Here is a 22,741-nt window from a genome sequence, read left to right on the forward strand (position 1 = left end):
GGGATTAAGTGGATTTTAAGTAAAAGTTTCTAATGGATGTATAATACATACCCAAAGCATTAAGTTAATATCATTATTTCATATTTGACCGAGGTGGCATTTAAAATGTTTTGCATCTGAGCTCCTCATATTTTAAAATACAGTACTGTGCAAAAGTCTTAAGCCACCATGCCAGAATTAGATTAGTTGTTTTTGCAATGTTATAGTGATCATATATAATTGTTTATCAGTCTCTTTAATAGAATACATCCAGAACATACAGGAAATGTGTATATAGTATTAAAAACAGTATAAAAATGTAAACTCCCCTTTCACTTGAGCAATAGCAGGAAACTGCAGGATCTCTTAAACCTAAATAAAATTAAATCCTAAATTCTAATTTTAAAGACATTTGCTATTTACTTCTTCTGCTCAAAAACGCTCAAGATGTGTTTAGTGCCAAGAAAAGTCACTTTAAACACTGACGATGCCTAAATAAGACATTTAGTCCTGAAAATGTTATTTTTTATTTTTCCTGTATTTTCTGTTTGTATCTTAATAAAATAGATTGAAAAATAAATATGGATGGACATTAAAACTTCTAAAACAACAAGTCTGGTGGTGGTGGCCTAAAGGTACATTCACATTATAAGCGACTAGCAGTAGCAGAGCGACGCGATTTCAATGGAAGCTCGGCGGCATCCGGCGACACGAGTGACAGTAACCGTTGACAGCTGAATGGGCGTGTCCAGTCGTGTGACAAAGTTGAAAAATGTTTAACTTTATGCAAATTATTGACGACATTCTGGAGCGACTGCCAATGAGAACGAAACAGGGGAGTTCACGTCATCCGTCTCTCGTCAGTTAGTTTGTTTATGACATCTAGATATAGAAACGCCTCTTTTGAAAAAGACGAGCAACACAGCGACAAAGTCACTTATAATGTGAATGTACCTTAAGACTTGCACCGTACTGTACAATTCAATATATTGCTACGTACACACCAAACGCGGGGCATCGCGTTACTCCCTCTAGATTACTTGCGGGATTTAACTTTGTGTCATGCAATTTTTTGCTCGAGTTAAATATTTTCAACTTGGGCGAAGACGCGTTTAAGGCGAATAGCGCGCGTTTTAGTGGCAAACGCGTCACCCATATCACGTCATTCGCATTGCCCCATGCGAGGACGTGTCTCATCGCGTCTTTGCATTGACTTTGTATGTAATCTACTCGCGCAAATTGTTGAACTCGAGTCTGGTGTGAACCCACAGTAACCTTACACTTATAATATTACTCTGGTTAGAACAGCTTGGACTACTTAAATGTTTAAAATGGTCTTTTAGATTTTAGAAGGATTCAAGAAGGTTATACAATAACTAGCAACAACTAACATGAAAGTAATGCCTTATACTGGAAACCTTCTGTAAATGGAAAGGTGGTATTTTACATTTGCCAGATGCTTTTATCCATAGCTGTCCATTATGAGCCAAACCTTATATCAGTTTGTGTGTTTCCTGGGGTTCGAACCCAGCCGTCCACAATCTGCCACCAACTTAAGTTTAGCTGTCATTTTCTCCCTGCAATCTAATGTTCCTGTTTCTCACACTGTTTGACACAAGTTGAAGGCACAATTTACCATAACCCATCCTCATATGGCCTTTATAGACAGCCACATGATATATCACACAAAGCTAACACAGAGTCTATATTCACATCCGCTATACAGACTTACAACACCCGCATGAGATCTGTCAACTGGCTAAGGGCTTTTCTCGACAAAAAACCTTGCACAAATCTCATGACAGTTTGGATAAATTCTGGTTGTTCCTTTGCCTTCCACCCCCTCATCACTCTATCATTTATATTACGCCCTGCTACCAACACCCCGTTGGGCTGAATCATTGATCTCTGCCCTCCCCGTTTCCTTGTCTTCTTTCATTCTTCAAGTTCATTTCATTATCATATCATGTCTTCTGTTATTTTCTCTCTTACTGTCCATCCATATGCCTGGGGCTTTAGTTCTCACATTGATTGTAGTGTGCGCGCATGTCCTTTAAATCTGACAAGCAATCTTAGAAAACCCATCATGGTTGGTTTGAAGAAGGAGGAAATGCCCGTGATTGGTTGTTTTTTTATTTTGGTTTTCTGTTTTTATTTATTCATCTATGAGTGGGAGATTATTTGTTTGCTCTTGAGTGTGTTATCTTAAATCATACATGATTTGATTAGAATTCAGCGGATAGAAAAAAAACGGGTTAGATGTCATTGTGTCTTTGATGCTGTCAGACTGAATAATTGATGCTGAGTTTCGGGAGACAGAGAGGGATGATCTATCTGGAATTTTAAACCATTGCTGGATTTGTTGAGCATTCTTGAATAGTTCACTCCGAGATATTTTGTATTTTTAAATATGCATATAAACCCCACAGCGTCATTTTAATATTTAAGTATTTGCTTAAACCTAGTGAGGTGCCTACGGAGACAGCATTTTAAGGGGCTTCCAACATAATAGCTGCTCCAAAACATCATATTCATGCTGTCCTATAAGAAACTTGTTTTGGCAAAATAAGGTGAGAGATTATGATATTATATTTATATTGCTTTTAATATGTGATTTATCAAACATGTGGCATTTTCTGTGTAATTAATCAAAGGCATCAAAGGCTTATGTTCTGTTCAGATTAGCTGTACTGTTTTATGTTTGGGGTGTTAACATATTTGACATGTTTCATTTAAACCCAATTTTTCTATATGTGTACTCAAGTTATTTTCTGTTTTTTGATAGTGTTGATAATCTTACAGACACAATAATGATGATTACTGCTTTTGTCCTAACGATTGTAGTCAGCAATAACCTGCTCGCGCTGAATGATGTGCCTTATTTGATAACTTTCAGTTTAGGTGCTGGTCACGGTGTTGCCAGATATTAGTACAAAAAACAAGCGAAAATAATTGGCCTTACTGTGGGTTTACACCAAACGCTAAGTGTGCAATCGCATCGCATTGCTCGCTGTAGATTACTCGCGGGATTTAACTTCGTGTCATGCGAATTTTTCGCTCGAGTTGAATATTTTCAACTTGCGCGAAGATGCATTTGAGGCAATAGCGCGTGTTTTCACGGCAAACGCGCCGCCCATATCGCGTCATTCACATCGCCCCATGCGAGGACATGTCTGATCGCATCTTTGCATTGACTTTGTTCGTAATCTACTCACGCAAGTCATTAAACTCGCATCTGGTGTAAACCCACAGTTAAAGAACAAAGTAAGTTTAAACCTTGTCTTTCAGAAATAAATCAGAGAAATCACTAATACTAACCTATACCTAATCATCACTTTATAAATATTACAAAGTGTCTCATTAATTACTAAAACACTACGCCTAAAGAGGATTTTTAACAATGGGATCTGGCAACACTGCGAACTCCGCACCCGTGCCCTCGCGGCTTGAGTCATTCTCCGTCATTTTACACTAAATTATACAGTAAACCGTCCAAACTTAATTATATACGCGGATGCCAATATAAGGAATAAAAAAAAATGAATTAGTCATTCAGGTACCTTCAATTTTTATTTTTTAATATGAAAAATGTACCGAGGTCCGGACCTCGGTGACCTCATAGCTGGCTACGGGCATGATCAAGTAAGTTTTCATGTAAAATTGACGCTACTTTTAGAAAAAGTGGTAAAAAATTGTCTCTAGCTCGTACCCTTTCAAAAGGTTTCAAAAAGTCCATATTGGTACCTCAGAGGTACAACTCAGTATACTACAGTGGCACATATTAGGACCGTTTTAAAGGGTACTGTCCCAATGACAGCTAGGGACCATTTTTTACCCTTTTTTTCCTGACAGTGAGATTGCCTATGTACAGTAGAGCATTGCATATTTATCACAACATCATAATAAATTGGTTTCACATGACAGTTTGGATGTAGCTGCCTTTAATGCCAACCTTGAAGGCTCACTACATATTTTTGTACATTATATTGTCTGGATATTATAAAAATTGAAACAGGCAGCAGCTCAGTTCCCAAATTAAGGCTGTATTATTGACATCAATGTGTCATTTAATTTAACTTCACAAACAAAGAGGGGACTTTTCTTTATAGCTGTAATCTGAAGGGGATTCAGTCTGTTTTACTCATCCTGACTTTGACTGAGTGGAAGTTATTCTTGTTCTCCTCAACGCTCCCTCTACTCCTGTCATCCACCAGAATGTGGGTTTTTAGGATGGGGTGGGATTTAGCAAGGGGCCTGCGAGAATGTGATGGACACTGCTGTCGTGATTAAATCTAGCATATCACCGAAACGCATGCCAGACACGTGGTGCTGCGTTCCCCTGGCCCCTGCTAGACATGTGCACGATTCCAGTATCCAGTATCCAGTATTTCAGTATCTATGGCTATATATTTATGGCAAGATGGTTAATCCATACACACTTGATCCATGCAAGTTAATAGATACACATGTTGGGGAGGGGCAATTTGGCATCTCCTGTTCACCTACAGTAACCTGTATGTTTTTGGCCTGTGGCAGGAAACATGAGTACCTGGAGTAAACCCACGCTGACAAAGGGAGAACATGCCAAATCCACACAAAAAAGGTGACCTGACCTAGCTGGGGGGTGAATCATGTGCCGCCCCCAATCACTTATAGAGTTTAGTTGTACTATCTTTCCATATGGGCTAACTAGACTTGGGTATAGGCAGCAAAGGTATAAACCTATTTTCCACTTATAAAATACATGCAAGTCATTTTTATAATGACACATAACCATAGAGAACTTCAGGCAAGTGTAGTCAATTCTTGGTATCCTCACCACCCTAATACGCTATACCACCAGCTGCTCATTACCATCCTCTAATGGATCATCTCTGCTGTCTCTATGAGAACAGAAAGAGGATGCTGTCCTTAAACTCATGTGGATAGTGAACACAATGACCTCATATGCCTGATTAGAGAAAGCGAATACGGTGCCTCTCACGATTTCTCTCAAGCATTATTGTTGCCTCCATCTCTTCTCTCTCTCTTTCTCTCTAATGATGTGGCATAGCCGTGGCTGGGGGTTTTAATTAAAGTGCCACCGTCGGTGAGGGCAAATCACGTCTCATCTCATCAGCACTGCAGTCTTGCACTTCTCAATGTCACCCGGCTCACGCACCCGCTCGCTGATACCATCAGTGTGTTTGTATGTGCGCTTAAGTTTATTTTGTTGACTAAAACATGTCTTGCATTACGGCATGCTGGTTTGGCACAGCTTTAGTTGTGTTGGAACCAGATTTTGTGTCTACCTTTCAGTTTTAGTGAAATATCAATGATCTTTAGAAGTAGTCTTGTAACAATATGGTAGCTGTCATTACTAAAAATTATTAGGTCATTTACTTTAAAATATGAACATGCATAAAATGTTAAACAAAATGAAATGTAAAGTATATAACTATTTAAATTGACTGTAATAAAATTCTGTGAAATCCTGGCTAAAGTTTTATAAAATATTAATGAGATTAGTCGCATCAAAGTTTGATTTCAATTATTGATTTTACATTCTTTTCGATATTAAAAATATCAAAGTTATATTTTCACACAATGTTCTTAACTTTAAGGGAAGAGGATGCTTGCTGTTCGTGACAATGCAAGCATCATGAATCTGGCCAAGCAAATATGCACAAGACTGCTGATGGTGCACACAGCATAAATAATAACCAGTCAACTGCAGTAGTAAACTAGTAAAAATGCATAGAAGTGCAGACTTGGCTAATCAATGTTATTAATGAAATTTATTATACAGTATTGTCCAGATAATTTACGATTTGTCTGTATCTCGCGTTCGATTCTTCTATCATCAGCTCAGCGTGGTTTTAAATTCCCATCCTTACCCTCATTTCCTCACTATGCATAATCACTCGTGTGTTCCACACACAATCTATAAAGGTAGACTCATTCTCGCACGGTACGCGGCGAAGGGCCGCGCTAACCCAAACAAAGCTGGAAGCGCTGGGCCTCGCTGAAGAACTAAACAGATGATGGATGGGACAAGCTGTGAAAGCAATGGGCTCTCGTGTGTCTCTGGCGGTTTGTAATTGCAGGAGAAAAAGGATGCTCAGCAGCCCATAGTATCACCCTAATGGGATTATTCCCAAGCCATCCTCATCGAGAGAGAGAGGCAGTAATCTAATTCTCTTACTGTATGTCATTGAGAATCAGCCGCTGGATTGCATACATATACATACAATGCATCATGTGTAGGAATTGTTTTCTCTCTGCTATGTACACATTTTTTCTGTGTGCCTGCATGTTTCTGCCTCAGTGCACTTATGTTTCTACGTCATTGTGCATACATGTGTGTGCGTAGGAGTGCCTCATACAGTGTTTTTGAAACTACTGTACTGTATTCTGTTCTTTACTATTATCGGTTAAAAAAAAGGTGCAACTATATTAAAGTGTTAAAGATAGAGCTAGGCCGATACCACTTTTTCATGTCTGATACCGATATCGATACAAAAATCTTGAGTATCTGTCGAAACCGATACCGATCCAATACCATCTCTATCGCCCTTTTATTCAATTGAGCTGCAAATAACATATTTGTTAGCTCTACAAAAAGCTTACACAGAGCTACAGAACTCAAACGTTATACTGTACAACAAATGACTGTGCAAATTCAAGACTTAATGAAACATTGTGCAATACTGCTGCTTCGTTTTTATTTAAGTGTTTTAAACAGACTAGCAGCAAAAAAATTTGTTAGCACAAAAATTCAAAATGAAATTTAAGGTATAACTTTGTGCAAATTCATGTTGCTCAGCAAGTCGCGCTTTATGGCAAGTTGCCATGACAAGGTCCATGTTGGTATTGGATTGGATTGTAGTCCCCAACTTCTACTCGATCCGGCCATTTTTTGCCAATACCGGATTCATATTGATACTGAATATTGGATTGGCCCGCCAGTAGTTAAAGATCATCCGTAAACAGTAACCATTCTCTGCTAATTTTGACAAGCAGTAATAATTTACAGCAGATAAGTGACTCATCCAAGATTCAGGGCCCTATTTTAACCATCTAAGCGCATTGTCTAAAGCGCACAGCACATGGTCTAAATTGGCGTGTCCGATGCCAATTTTGCTAATTTAACGCTGGAAAAAATGGTTTGTGTGCTGAGCGCACCGTCGAAAAGGGTTGTTCATATTTTCCTAATGAGTAATAGGTGTGTTTTGGGCGTAACGTGTAATAAACCAATGAGAGAAACCAATCTCTTATCCCCTTTAAAAGCCGGTTGCGCTTTCAGTCATAGAAGTAAAAATAGCAGGTTTTTAATTTTTTAATTGCTGTAAATGTATTGATATCTTACATATTTATTGTAATCTCATTAAATAATTTGCAGGGTTTGTACTGTAAAAATGCTTTATTTGTAACAAACAAAAGATATAGAATTTACTAATGTGCGGAGAGCAGCGTTTCAGCACTGGGACAGCGCCATCTGGGATTTAAAAAGCATTACGTAAAATGTTTCTCATCTCATCATATCCACAGGTACAGAATCATCATATAAAATAAATCTGTGGGGTAGCATTTAAAAAACATTTAAAAATAGACGAATTTTGTCTAAAGCAAAGCATTTATTTACTTACCAGGCTAAAGGTGAAGCAGCTCTTTATGCATTCTAATGTTTCATAATCGGTCCTCATTTATGTCCAAGAGACTCAATAATAATCTTTTACATTTCAGTCCTTTAATCTTTTTATATTTGAAAAGCGTTTTTGCGCTGCTGAGCATTCATATGTGAAACCTGCATTGTCGTCATGTTTATATAGCGCATATTTCTAACGCGCTATTTAAATAACAAAAAACATATTGCGCGTTTATTTTAGTTGCCTCAAAATAGCAACGCACCAACAATGCGCCTGAACACACCTCGTTTTTAGATCAGAACGCCCATGGGCGCAAATGCATTTGCTATTTAAACAACGTGGCGCTAAACGTGAAATTTACAATTGCGCCGGGTCGAAACTAGCAAAATACACTTGCGTCGCGCTTTGCGCTGCATTGCGCCGGGTGTAAGATAGAGCCCTCAATGTCAAAATTAGTCGTCTGACTGATTCCGTACATGATTGACTCCTTTGATCCAAACTGACTTAACCAAATCATTTGACTGATTCATTAAAATGGACCAAATCTGATGATTGAAAAGTTGTATTGCCAATATTTATTGTGTGGTGCAGTGTTTCTCTCCTATTGCTTAAACAATTCACAAGCTCACAACTCAACTCAAATTCAGCAATAGTGTAGTAGTGTATGGAGGAAATGTATGTGTGCACTTTTTAGATTTTTTTACTTGTTTTTGTGAGATTGCTTTATATTTATGAACAAAAGGTCTAATTTATGAGTTGAACTTCATACATTAACAGTCCCATCACTTGGTTTGTTTCTAACCAAGAACCTGTCTGAAGTGTATAGATGTGCTTTATTTATCTTCATTGATTTCATATCAGCCGTTTTGACCATCATGCAAAAAATATATTGAAATACATGCACAGCTTGAATGCACACGCCATTGAACAGAGATGTGTGTGTGTGTGCTTAAAGGAGTCAATGGTTAAGATGCGACTGTCTCATCATTCCAGACACTAAATCCCTTTAAGTGTGTCTGACAAAGAGCAAAATTTGTCTGCCTGTCCAATTTTTTCCTCTGGGTTTTCTTTCTCTGAATTTCCTTTTTTTCACCCCTCTTTGTTAGCAATGACAATGCGGTCTGCGCTTAAGCTATAAATCTCAGATAGAAATGCACTGATAGAAAATAGTCTGTATCAATGCAGAAACTCTTAAAATTCAGATGGAACGATGCTGACTCACTTCTGTCTGCAGGTAATGCTACATCAGTGTCATTAGATCTGGTTTTATCTGTGCTGTAGGGCCAGAGATGAAAGCGTTTATTGTAAGTTACATGATTGCAGTCTTCAATCTTTTTGTTATTAATTTTCAAAAGAGAGAGAGAGAGAGAGAGAGAGAGAGAGAGAGAGAGAGAGAGAGTCGTTGTCTGTCTTAGGAATCCCTTTTTCCTGTTGCAGCCTCCAGATGTGGATAGCTGTAAGCGAGAGAAAGAGAGAGAGAGAGATAGAAAGAGAGAGACAGGGCGAGATAAAAACGGACGGAAAAGGTCTTCCACAGCCAAATGAAAGCTAATGAAGAGCGACAGCTTCTTTATAGACTCACAACACAGACACAATGAGCATGAAAACATTTAGAGCAGCATCCTCCATTACATTACCCAGCAGCCATCGCTGCAGGTGCAAGACCGACTGAGGAGAGCCAAACTATCTGAGTTTTGTCTTTCAATTCATTGTCAGCTATTTGTCTAATCTTACTGACAGAATGATAATTGTCATAGTGACGTTTTTCACCCTTGAGCTGTGATGCAAACAACACAGTTGAGGAGAAAATGCTCGTCAAAGATTAAGAAACACACACTGAATGGTTATTTTGGTTACTTCTCTATCTTTCTTAAATATATCTCAGACTGATCTCACGGAAAATTATAGTCACGAAAAATGTGATTAATTTATTTGCGTCCATGGCATGAAATGTAGCTTTTTTACGTGCCTTGAACATGAAATTCTTTTTTGTGTCACTGGTACGCAATTTTTATAAATTAGTTTTCCTGTCCGTGTCACGACTTTCTTTTTCGTGTCATTTTATGTATTGTTTTTCATTGTCTTTTTCCTATTTTCCTACCATTGTCCCTTGGGGTTAGGTTAAGAATCACTTTCTGTTAAATTAACACATAAATTGAAACGAAAAAGAAGTCTTGCCACAGAGACGAAAACACTATTTATAGAAAAAGAAATTTGTGTTCAAGGCACGCAAAAAAGCTGAATTTCGTGCCATGGACACAAATAAATTATTTACATTTTTCGTGACTATAACGTGACTTTCCGTGAAATCATTTTGATATATCTATACGATGGGTGCATTTTTGATCAGCATTTCTACTATTGCGATTTATCAAAAGTATTAAATGTTTACAGTATGAATTGGAATGTGTAAATGAAAAGCTCTTTTTGTAATTTTTATTAGATGTTTGTAAACATTTTTGAAAGGGTACCGCCCCAGTGGCAACTAGGGACCATTTTTGACCTTTTTTTTCTGACAGTGTACATAAGCATGATGCTTACCTATTAAGTATGTCCAAGACTTTTATAATTTCAACTTATTTGTGTTTTATTTTATTAAATCCTGCAAATGCATATGAAGTAACTGTTTTATAAAAGCAATAAGCCCCGCGAAGCAGTGGTTTACAGTTCATTTTATAACAGGTAAGGGGGTTTTAGGCACTCCGCTTCGCGCCTAACAACGCCTCTTAGCTGTTATAAAATGCACTGGTAATCCACTGCTTCTTGGGGCTTATTGCTTTAATTTATTTTACTTTACGGATCTTCTATACGCACAAACTGATTGTAACACTCCAAAGACAAAGGAAAACATGAAATTGCATCATATGACCTCTTTAATTTTAACTGTGCATAATGCGATTATAAAACATGAACAATTGTAATGCAACACCTAGACATCATTTTATCCCGTCATATAAGCATAGACTTACATTTTATAGAAGATTAATATAGTAACATTAACTTTTGCAGCCTGCTGCTACAGGATACGGAGCATGTGACCTCAAATTTCTTCCACTCCATTAGTAATCACCGCGTAATGTCACTTTTTATTTGCACAAAGTTAAACTTTTCACGTCTTTGTTAACTGTCTGGGCAGTGGGCACACCCACTTTTTTATGTCACTGGAATCTGTCAACTTTTACAGAAAACGATTGACTTCCATTTGCTTTCAGTTTAATCTGGGCTTTACCGGCAGGCTCATGAAAACCTCCCAGAGTTCAGCACAAAAACCACCGCATTTCCATCGCTGCCGAGATGCACACTAATCCATAGAGCTTTGTGTTTTCTAAGACGCAGGGGGTTATAGTTCATTAAACTATATGGGTCCTGAGAGAGACTCTGGCCCTCTCGCTCTAGAAGACGCCCAGGCTATTAACGCACCAGAGGACAGGATGAGTTCTCCTCCATTAGCTTAGCATGGCTAATGACTCCCATTCATCCACTGTTTATGTAAAATGGAGCTCTTTTAGAGGCGGCATGCGCCATCAAAACAGCTGGCAAGATATTAAGCGTGGAGCTGTGGAGTCAGAACATGGATGAATGTGAGTCTGGGCGAGTCACGGTTGGGAAATCGTTCACAATGAGAGTGGCTGTGGTTCGCGGCGGGAGACCGCGGCACAGAAACGCTGCCTTAGATCTCAGCAGAAAGGCAGCGAGTCAGTAAGCACAAAATATCCCTCAACCCACGTAAAAAGAGAAACAAGAACCTCAGCAAGAAGAGTGAGGGGAGAGAGAGGTTGAAAGTGTTGAAGAGAGGAAAACGGATAGATTAGCTCAGCTATACCGTGCGTCGAAATCGCTTTCCTAGTTAAAATTGCGAGGGACAAAACAGGAGGATATTTGACTGCACAACAGCATTTAAAATATAATGAATTGGCTAAATTTAAGTAAATTGCGGACAGTGGTACACACATTAGAAATGGGTTTTCAAGCAGTAACATTTAACTAATAAAGAATTTGTGGTAAATGAGTTAACTAAATGAATTAGAAATGTCAAATTAACTGATTCTGAACTAAATTCAATATTGCAAACAAATAGCCACATGTATGGTTTTGGTTGAGTGCAAGTAGGAAAAGACACTGCATTGAGATTAATCTAAACTTAAACAAAACCTCCTTCAACATATTTTCTTTTCCCAACACTCCACATAAAATAACATTTCATTTTAACATTTACTCTCCACATTCAGTTTATTGCAAGGCATGCTGGGAACAAGGATTTCTTGGAAACAAAAGAAATGATTCGCTTATTTTAAACGCAAACAAAATGAAATAATCATGTATTAAATCACTTTAATTTGGTAAATTGAGCAAGCAGCAAAAATCCAGGATTGAAATATGCATTACAATTCTGAGAATGCATTCTTTCTTTCTGTGTTAAGAGAGTGTTTGAATGTTAGGTTATGTGCTAATTAAGTGACCTTTCTTACTTGTCTTTTTGTAAGGTGAGGAAAGAGAGGGAGAAGTGCTGAAATAAGACATTGTGTTTGTGCGTGTGCGTACACGTACACGTTTTTCACAGTGTGTGTCTCAGAGTGAGAGGGAGATGATATAGTGCTGATCAGGTTCCTACAGTGGCGCCTGCACTTCATAAGGATAGGAAACGGTACAGAGGACAAATACAGACGGAGAGGAAACGAGAAATGAAAGCAGATGGAGGAAAGGACAGATGGGATGAATAAGAAAAGGAAATGAAGGAATAGAGAACCTGAGGTGAGGTGTAGATGGGATTAAGAATGAGGATAATATGCAGTTTGCACTCCAGCAAACAAAACGTGCAGCCATGTTTTAGAATATGAAGTGTCATTCAGTTAAAACAACAGATGTAAGATATATAAATTCAATGAAGCGTCACTTATTTCATCTATTAATTCAACCTAGAATTACTAAACTCCTCCCTCTCTGCATCAGAGTGTTTATGAATCTGCACTTAGATTCACCTGATATGGTGAATATACCATGGGTGTACTTTAAAGGGATTTTTTGAAAATAGGCTCATTTTCCAGCTCCCTTAGATTTAAATATTAGATTTTTACCATTTTGGAATCCATTCGGCCGATCTCCGGGTCTGGCCATAATATCTGAACGCTTTGAGCACAATGCTAATGGTCCAATCAGATTCAATGGATTATGCTAAGCTATGCTAAAAGTGGTACTGCCAGACCCGGAGATTGGCTGAATGGATTCCAAAACGTTAAAAATCAAATGTTTCACTCTAGGGGAGCTGGAAAATGAAAATATTTTCAAAAAAAGTGTCCTTTTAACTTTCTTGTCAGCCGAACCCCCTTGACCTAAATTTTTACTTGATGTAGTATTAGAAGTAAATATTTAAATAATTCAAATGCACATTTAAATATTAAACTAAAAAATAATAATCTATTTATCAATAGCATTTTTTTATAAAATAGTACCTATCTGTCCATGTTGCATGGGTTCTCAGTTTTCTGGTATATTGTGTTTTGCAGATCAAACAAATAACAAAAAATATTTTTTATTAGTGTTTTATTTAGGGTTTTTTTAGATTTTAAAAGTATTCATTTATATTTTAAGATTTAATTGTAATTGTTTTTTTTTCAACATCCCACAAACCCCCTGTGATTCCCCGCGAACCACCAGGGGTTCGCTAACCCCAATTTGGGAAACCCTGTAGTTGACCATTGGGTACTACTCATTTCACCATACTGCAATGTGGGACAATGTCTGATGCTTCAGTATTTTTTTTTTCAAAACTTTTATTAGATGTTACTATGGTATACCGAAGTATAATTAGAAACATTTTACAAGTGACAAGTGTCAAAGGCATTTATGCAGTTTATGCAAAGTTTATGCAAAAGTCAATATTTGCGTTGTTGACCCTTCTTTTTCAATGTCTCTGCTAGTCGCCCTGGCATGCTGTCCATCAACCTCTGGACCACATCCTGACTGATGGCAGCCCATTCTTGCATTGTCAATGCTCAGTTTGTCTTTTTGTTTGTCCACCTGTCTTTTGAGGATTGACCATCTTGAGGATTGATACAAAAACACCCTTAGAGATGATGCTGGCAAATAATGCCTTTTAAAGCATGATGGAGCACCTTGCCAAAACACAAAAGTGATAACCAAGTGAGTCAAACAAAAATATTGAAATTTTGGGTCCATGATCAGAAAACTCCCCATACCTTAATCTTACTGAGAATTTGTGGTCAATCCTCAAGAGGCGGGTGGACAAACAAAAATCTCTAACATCATCTGACAAAAAGATCTAAAAACACTGAAGTAGCAGACTTTGTGTAAATTTAAGTGTGCGACATTGTCAAAACTTTTGGCCACAGCTGTACAATAAGTAAATTTCATTTTTGGACTTATTGTTTACTTTATTAATCATTATTTTAATTTGTCATGAAGCCCTGCGAGGTTAATTAACGTCAATGGTTCCTCTCAACGTGTCCGCGGAGACCAGAGCACGCCACTTTCTGCCGTCATCTGAAGACATTAGTGTCTGACATATATAAAGTGTGCGTTCATGTGTGTCTGTCTGTACATTTGTAGATAACATTTGTCTGTTCTGCTCTGATTGTCTCATACAGAACTCGTCTTTAAAAACAAAGCAGTTGGCATTAAAAAAAAACTTTTGTATCTAAAATGTAGAACCTGAAACTAAAGCACATTTCAGTAACTCTAATAACTAAAATAAAATAAAATTGATCATTTTTAGCTATATAAAATGCAACTTATAAAACTTTGTTTGGTACCATTAAACATATTTAAGTGTCAAGTAAATACTGAAAGCATTAACTTTAACAGCCTCTAAACCAAAAAGCTAGCAGGTTATAAGTGAAACTAACAAAAATTTTAAATTAAAAACGGTAATAACCTGCCACCAACTCCCATAAAGTTGTTATAAAAATTATAAAAAGACTGCAGACTTACAGTACAGCATCCTGAATGAGTCTATGATGTCTGCTGGACTCAGTGCGACTGCTCTGCTTCCAAAAGCCCTGATTTAAGACACAGGCGATGGAATGGGACACCACTGTTACTGCACTGCAGACAGATGTGTCTTTTATGAACACTGTATAATAAAATGCAAAACTTAAACAATCTTTTTCTTGACTGATTTGCTGCATTAAATATGTAAATTTAAAAAAGGCCTTTTCTCATCACAATGTCCAAAACAATTTTCTGCTTGGCTCCCCTCTGCAAGTGCGCAAGGCCAAGTGCAAACTGGTCGTGATTGCATCCCGTATGAATCTCTGGCGAGAGAAAGACGGAGAGAGAGAAAGACAGACAGCTCTGACACACAGGAAAACATCCATCTCTCTCATCCTTTTGTATGATCTGCTCATAATGCTGTCAGTATTGACTGTTATAGGAGCAGTATTGGAGTGTTATGATGACTAATGTTGATGGAAAAGAGAGTGAGACAGGGAGCGAAATATGAACAGGGTCTGCACATCAAGACAGAAGAAGGGGAGATGTAAACTGAGAGAGAGAGAGAGAGAGAGTTGAAAGGAGCAACATAGGCCCTGTATACACTATAAAGTTACTCCCGAAACTATGATAATTGACATAGAGTTAACCATAGCCACGTTCTGCTGTCATGTGTGTTTTACAATTGCTGTTTTAAAGGGATAGTTCACCTAAAAATGTCAAATTTGTCATTTACTGATTCACGAGTTCGCATTAACACGTAATCGATAGGGAATGAGATAAAGCATATTTTGCTGTCCGAGGGGAGGGCTTTTAGCCCGAACCCAGAGTACCCCCCCAACTGGGATAGATGAGTGAGGTGATGGGGTGAAGGAGGGATGCTGCAAAATTCGTCACGGTACAGAGGCTATTTAAAGGCACCTCTTCGCGCTGATTGGTTGGATCACATGACCATGCTCCTCCCGAACATAATTAAATAGTACAAATGAAAATATTTTGATAAATGAGCACGCAGTTGACGGTACTTATTGACTTCCATAGTAGAAAAAACATATACTATGAAAGTCAATGGGTAGAGTTTACTGTGTGCTTACCATCATTTATTAAAATAAATAAATAAACAAAATGTATCTTCTTTTGTGTTCAAGACAAAAGAAACGCATATAGGTTTAGAACCACATATAGGTGAGTAAATGATGATAAAATAAAATAAAAAATTGGCGTGATCTATCCCTTTAACCAAAGTAATATTAGTGTTATGTTTACAGAGGTGTTGTGAGTTGTTGATGTTTGTGAGGCTGTTTCAGAGAGCGCTGTCTTGCAGTGTTGCCAATTGGAGGCTTTGCCATTTTGGGTCTTGGCTCACAAAGTAATGTTTTTGTAGTTAATTAAGTGGGAAGGTGCCGGTCATGATATTTTGGTCTTGTTTTTAACGTAAAGCATTAGGATTTATTTTGGTTTATCATGGGCTTGTTAGCTGATAAACTGTTGCAACACAGGTTATGAAACGTTCATACCTTTTTCTCCCTGTGATTTAATGTTGATGTTCCTGATGCATGTTTAAAGGATTAGTCCATTTTCTTTAAAAAAAATCCAGATTATTTACTACCCTCCATGTCATCCAAAATGTTGATGTCTCCCTGTTGTTCAGTCGAGAAGATACTATGCTCTCGAGGAAAACATTCCAGGATTTTTCTAATTTTAATGAACTTTAATGGACACCAATACATAACAGTTTTAATGCAGTTTAAAATTGCAGTTTCAACGGCGCTTTAAACGATCCCAAACGAGGCATAAGGGTCTTATCTAGCGAAACGATTATCATTTTTGGCAAGAAAAATAAAAAATATGCACTTTTAAATCACAACTTCTCTTTTTCCTTCGCTGTGTGACGAGCTAGCGCGACCTCACGTAATTGCGTAATGTTGTCGAAAGGTCACGTGTTACATAAATGAAATGCACATTTGCGGACCATTTTAAACAATAAACTGACACAAAGACATTAATTAGTATCATTCCACATACAACAACGTCAGAACGGTCTTCTTTCAACACACTTGTAAACACTGGGGCGTAGTTTCGATACGTCATACGTGACCTTTTGACGTGATGATGTATTATGTGAGGTTGCATATTTTTTATTTTTCTTGCCAAAAAATCTTTCGCTAGATAAGACCCGTATGCCTCGTTTGAGATCGTTTAGAGTCCTTTGAATTTCTGCAGTTGTCATTACCTGCACTACCTTTGGAGGAATTCTTTTGACAGAAAGCAGTCGTCACTACCGTAAATTACTGAACTTTGTGTGTACATAACAGGATTAAGCACTGAAAGGTGAACTGACAACTGAATTTAGCTGCAGTTTGCATGGAGCCAAAGAGAAGAGAGTCAGTGTGGTGAAATAAAAATTAAAGGAGTGTTATAATTCGGCACAGGTATCCTATACCTCTTTTGAGACGGGCATGAAGCCACACGTTGTGGCATTTCATTGCTTCAGCAAATCTTGCTTGAATCTTGCCCAAAAATTAAAAAGGAGGCAACTGAAAAAAAAAATTATCCTGCGTTGTTGACAGCAACAGCTGGTTTGAAAAAAAAACTGATGAAAACATATAAGAAATGTTTTATGGACATGCATCTATTGATTTATTCATATATCTCACATCACAACCGGTTAGGGCATGATAAAATATTGTACACCTCAATACCAGATTGTCATTTCGCAGTGATTCTTTCAGTACTTGTTTATTAACTGTACGTGTTTCTTCTTTGTTGTCATCCCAGTTCGATTGAGTCGCTCACAAATAAGTAAGCTCGATTTCAACTTCATTTGGATTTGTCATTGTGTCAGACTGTAATTACGCTGTTGAGATTCTATTCACCTCCTCCGCTGTCTCCCCAGTGTTGATTGTCTATCAACACTAGGCTTTGATTTTGTTTAGGGGCTGACCGTTTCCTCTGTCGAACAGGTGTTAAAGAATTGGTCCAGGGCAGATGAAAGTCTATTAACTGCTGGAAACACATCTCAGTGATGTCCTGACCGCTGTCTGTCACTCCCAATTAAATCCGATGCCGACTAGAGAATCCGAGTCGTGCTCTCTGCAGATGAGAATCTAGAGATTATTCTATTCATAGCTTCATAGTCAAATGTCCCAAAACGCCTCCAATTTCTTTAATCTATTTTGCTGTCTTCCTGTCTATTCTTCTCACATATCTCTGTCTTTTTATATTTCTCTTTCTATTGTGAAGCTAGGTCTGTTTTTCCAGATCAGAATTGTAAGGTTAAGACAGGCTGAATCAAACTAGTTTGATCTTAAATTGTTTAGCTCATTATTACAGTATTTTTTAATAAGCAATCAGCATATTGCTGTTCTGAATGCAGCTGAGCCTTAGCGGAGGACTATTCAAAGACAAATCCATTTGTCACTGAATTAATGTTAATTATCTGAGTTTGGGCTTGCTGAATCATAATTGGACACATTATTATATGTTTCTTCCAGATGGGTGCTGGAATTTTGGCACGGGGTGCAGAAGATGTGAGGTGGGCAGAGGGGGCACTGAAGTGTACAGTATAAGTCCCTTTGTTGATTTGGCTGGAAGCAACTTTTGACTGCAACTTGCTTGTTCTTTTAAACATGAAAGAATTAAACACGGGGAGGATGAGTACAAAAGGGAAAGCAGAATAAAGAGATGGCGCGTAAAATGCCTGTTCTGCAGCGTGCAGCTGGATCATCAGCTCAACCTAATGAAGGTAGAGGCATCCTGCTGGTTTTATACCACCGGGCTCACACAAGGGAATGCCAATTACGTGCCCCCTCTTTTTTCGGTACGCACACACGCTTGCCCAAACACACACTTACGCACAATGAGACATGCAGAGACACGGACATACGGGGGGAATGTTTGGCAAGCCCTGGAAAGATGTCAAGATCTTGTCATTGTGGAATCTTCAGCACGGAGGGAACGAGAAAGCGTCCTTACTCCTCAGCTCCTCCCTCTCTTCGTCTTTATCCAGAGGGTGAATATTTTGAAAAACAACTGTGTCTTATGGTAGCGTCTTTGCCTTGCAGTGAATGTGAGGCAGAATGTAAATCTTGAAAAATCTGGGCCATAGTACAATCTGACCATGAACAAGAGAATGTGCTTAAAGTGGTACTTTCTCAAAAGTTGTTTAATTCTGTCATCATTTAGTCACCTAGTGTTTCAAACTAGGGTGACCACCACCAAATATTTTGTTTGGAACAACTTGAGGGTAAGTAAATGATGACAAAGTTCCCATTTATGGGTGAACTGTCCCTTTAAACTGCTTAAATTGTGACTTTTTGCTTTCACAGTATAGTACTATTAAGGGACAGTGTTGTCTAAAGTGGAATATAGACAAACATGGATAAAAATATTTACTCACTCGGCACAAACATAGAAAATTGCAGAAAATGTATTGCAGAATATAACATTCTACTTTCAGTTATATATAGTTTCATAGTTTGTTACTATGTACCTCAAAAACATCTTTGAATATCTTATTTGCTGACACTTACCTTCCAAATTTTGGCAAACAGTGATTAGGTCTTTCTCAGAAGTGCTCTTGACTGTTTTAAGGCTGGGGGGACGTATGAGCTTTCCTAGTAAAGTAACCCCAAAAAGTTTTCAAAATGTTATATTTCAACAAGCAACTTTGTAAGCAGTGTGCATCAGATAGTGATTGAATAGTCTGTGGGCAGTCTGTGGGGGTGTCGTCTGAGGCTGCAACTAGGCAGAATGAATCTGAAGAACTTTTGTTGTGATGCGCATCACCAGGACATTATTGCGACAAAGAGACAAAGAGTGAAGAGCTCTCTCGCCTTTGCTCGCCCACCCCTCACACTTATTTACAGCACTCAGTATAATGTATGGGGTCCATACCTTGTGAGCACCGAAGAACACGGTCACTTGAGTGCTTTTTCTACACGTACAACGGTATATAACCAGGTATGAATTTGAAGCTTGTTTTTATAGCTTTTTCCTTTCGGGGATTAAAGGAACAGCATGTAAGAAATTTATATAAATTAATCATAAAATGGCCCTGATATGTCACTAGACATTAAGAAATCATTTTCATTTCAAATACTTATATCACTCACAACAGTGGTCTGGTCAGGATATTGTCATTTAAAAATTAGAGTTGCAGCCCTCAACTGATGTTTATGTTGTCATTTTGTGTATTGGCCACCAGTTGTGTGATTGCAGTACCAGTTTTGGCCACAAGTTTTGTTATTGCAATACCAGTTTTGGCCACAATCCTACATACTGTTCCTTTAAGACACGATACAGGAATGAGTAATGTAAAATATGAAGTCGTCGATCTGTATGAGAGTAAATATGTAAAATGGGAAAAAGAAACCTTTTGAAAACCATGGGCCAAATATGAGGATATTGTCACAAACATACAATACAGTGGGGGAGAGCGGGGGCCAAATTTAAAGCTTTTTGGTTTTGTCTCAATCATTAAAATATTTGAGTTTGCTTCAATATATTTTTAAAGAATAAACACAAATCTCTGCTACAAATGAACATTTGAAGTTTGTTTCTATTAGTTACCATTCTTGGACAATTACACCAAACGTGACAGAAGTGCAAATGTTACAACTTATCCCATATGTGGGGTTAGTTGTAACACTTGCTAAAAATTAAGTTTGCAGGCAAATATTTCAATACTATTTTGTCTATATACTTAAAGTGGATATTGTTTATATATCTGTGTATAATAGACAGGTATCTACACTATTCATCCCTCATACCATAGTTCAATTATAAATTGATACAAATGTCTAAATATGTGAGAAAAAGCACAATTATGAAAGAAAAAACATTTTTATATGTGACCCAATCTGTAAAAACCATACTAAAGTCTCAAAATGTAATGTTAATGAAAAATCTATGAAAATCAAAGTCTGATTTAGCCATTCATTTCATTATAATTTTAATCTTTGACTTGACCTTATTCAATCAATATTAAAGATATGAACAATAATTAATTTTGCCACAATTTTTGATAAGACATGCACATTTATTTTGTTGGCAGCCAGCAATCATTCATGTGTAGCCTATTTAAAACAACTGCAAGAATTACACTAATGTTAGCGGTTTTCACTACATATATTGTTAGTGCTGAGGGGTTTGTTGTAACACAGCATTACAATTAACCCCGCTTAGGTCAAAATATTTTCAAGCCTTCCAAAAAAGTTGCAAAAACCTGCAGACATATTTCAAAATTATGCAATGTTTTAATCAACAAGACACTGATTAAGATGACATAACAATGTTATCACACCCAAGCCAGAAACCGAAAAAACATATGATGAAAAAATATACCTACATGCCATCAAAACACTCTAACTCTATGAAAAACACTATACCTTTCCATAAATTTGTGCGAGAGCATCTTTTGGCAACATGCAAAAAATACGGTTAAACAAATCGCTCAACCCTGTGCAACAATGTAAACAGTCCATGTTACAACTAATCCCACGTTAGTTTTTGCTCCGTGCACCCCTACTTGTCTTTTTATTTTTTTTTATAAAAGTTTTGACTTTAACTTGTGAAATGCAAGATAGAGTCTCATAATCTAATAAAGTGATGAGCATTAAGGTTTGATGATTATTTAAATTTATACCACGGGTCTGTTGAATGCTGCATTCTGATTGGCTGAGAAAGGTTCTATGGGTGTTGATTATTTTTCTGTAAACCGCACACCTAACTTTTCAAATGTCTTAAAAATAGGCACCAGAGCAATGTTTGTGGTAACCGTGGTATAGGCGGAATAATTGACTCCGGTCCTTTGAATTTTTTGAAAATAATGCACACCTGCGGTGTAACGGCACTCCGCTTCGCGTCGTGCCGCATTACCACCTTGGTGTGCATTATTTTCTTATAATTCAATGGCCCGTCGTCAATTATTCCTTACGTATGATATGACCTCAGTCAATATTAAAGATATCAAGGTTATATTTTCACAGAATTTTCTTTACATTATGTAGGATGATTTTTATATTTTTTATTTTTTATATTTTTATTTTCACTGGCAGGGTCACAAATAATGCTAGTAATGATCATTTGTATGAAGACAAGCTTTGATATTTTGACACCATTTGTGTTCCACAGGGGAAAGAGTTTGAGTTTTGAGCAACATGAGGGAGGGATGATGAAACATTTTCAGTGTAAAACAAATGACCTTCATTAGACTGACCTCATTAGGCATGTAATATATGAAATGTTGTAATATTTATTTCACAGTGTTTTAGACAAACACTACAATAATCGTGCAATTTATAATCAAAGATTTTTTTGACTGCAAGTTAATTCAAAATCCACTTGGCTCAAAACACTGCGGAGGCGTCTGAATGAGCATGACGCTACAGAGACCTCTTGCTAATTGCATACAGTATACATGCAGGAACTGGACCCAAGGGAAGAAAAGAAGGAGAGAGAGAGAGAGAGAGAGAGCAAGAGAAAGAGAGTGGGAGTTCCTTTAGCTTCTCACTCTTAGCTGAAGTGTCTTTGAGCAGACAGTAGAAGTGAAGCACTGACAGCAGATTGAAGCTGTATACCAGTGTCTCCCAGTGTAAATGAATGAATGAATGAATGAATCAGACATTCTGACACGTACATTGTTCTGCTGTCATGAACTGGTGAAACAAAGCTGACTGTTGCAGTATGGAGAGAGGAGAAGGTAAGATGCTTTTTATTGTACATATAATGTCATCTGTCAACATCAGCCACTGGTGGTTTGCTGTATGGTCAAGCATTTTGCCTTGGTGGGACTCTGGGGTCCGTGTTGATTGCGGTGTTGGGTGAAGCGTGTAGTTTGTTATGGATTGTGGGAGATGTCCCAGGAAGATTATGGAGTTTTCGTACAGCCCTGCTCGGTTATCACAAGGTCAAAAGTGGGCTTTCGTATATTTATTCTGCAGCGAATGCTGTTCAGAACTGTCTGAAATATTATGGTGTGATACGGTGAGGTTTAGTATGCAGGTGCATTGAAGCACCCTATCTTTTCAATGTACACAGCCATCTGTCCGGATATGTCTGTGTTTATAAGAGCATGTGTTTTTATGGATGAGTAGGCATTCACACGAACCTGTCTGTGCGTGTTTATAAAGGGAACGTACAGAACCGTTATCCGTTTGGCGTACGTAAAAGAGATTTGTTTTTGT

The 22,741-nt window shown here is 37.7% G+C and overlaps 1 protein-coding gene across 10 annotated transcripts in view; it reads left to right on the top strand.

Annotated features, from left to right (window-relative positions):
• Positions 1–22,741, top strand: part of tenm2a (teneurin transmembrane protein 2a) — a 361,970-nt gene that overhangs the window by 214,484 nt on the left and 124,745 nt on the right. The window contains exon 1 of one of the 10 annotated variants that reach the window (XM_055177259.2): positions 22,087–22,257. The exons of the other annotated variants lie outside the window; for them this stretch is intronic. Within the exon in view, the coding sequence (XP_055033234.2) occupies positions 22,242–22,257 (16 nt within the window). The 5' untranslated portion in view covers positions 22,087–22,241. Of the gene's footprint in view, positions 1–22,086; positions 22,258–22,741 lie in introns of those variants that run through there. 10 annotated transcript variants of the gene reach the window in all.

The sequence above is a fragment of the Misgurnus anguillicaudatus genome, chromosome 16 (assembly GCF_027580225.2).
Source record: "Misgurnus anguillicaudatus chromosome 16, ASM2758022v2, whole genome shotgun sequence".
Taxonomy (NCBI): domain Eukaryota; kingdom Metazoa; phylum Chordata; class Actinopteri; order Cypriniformes; family Cobitidae; genus Misgurnus; species Misgurnus anguillicaudatus.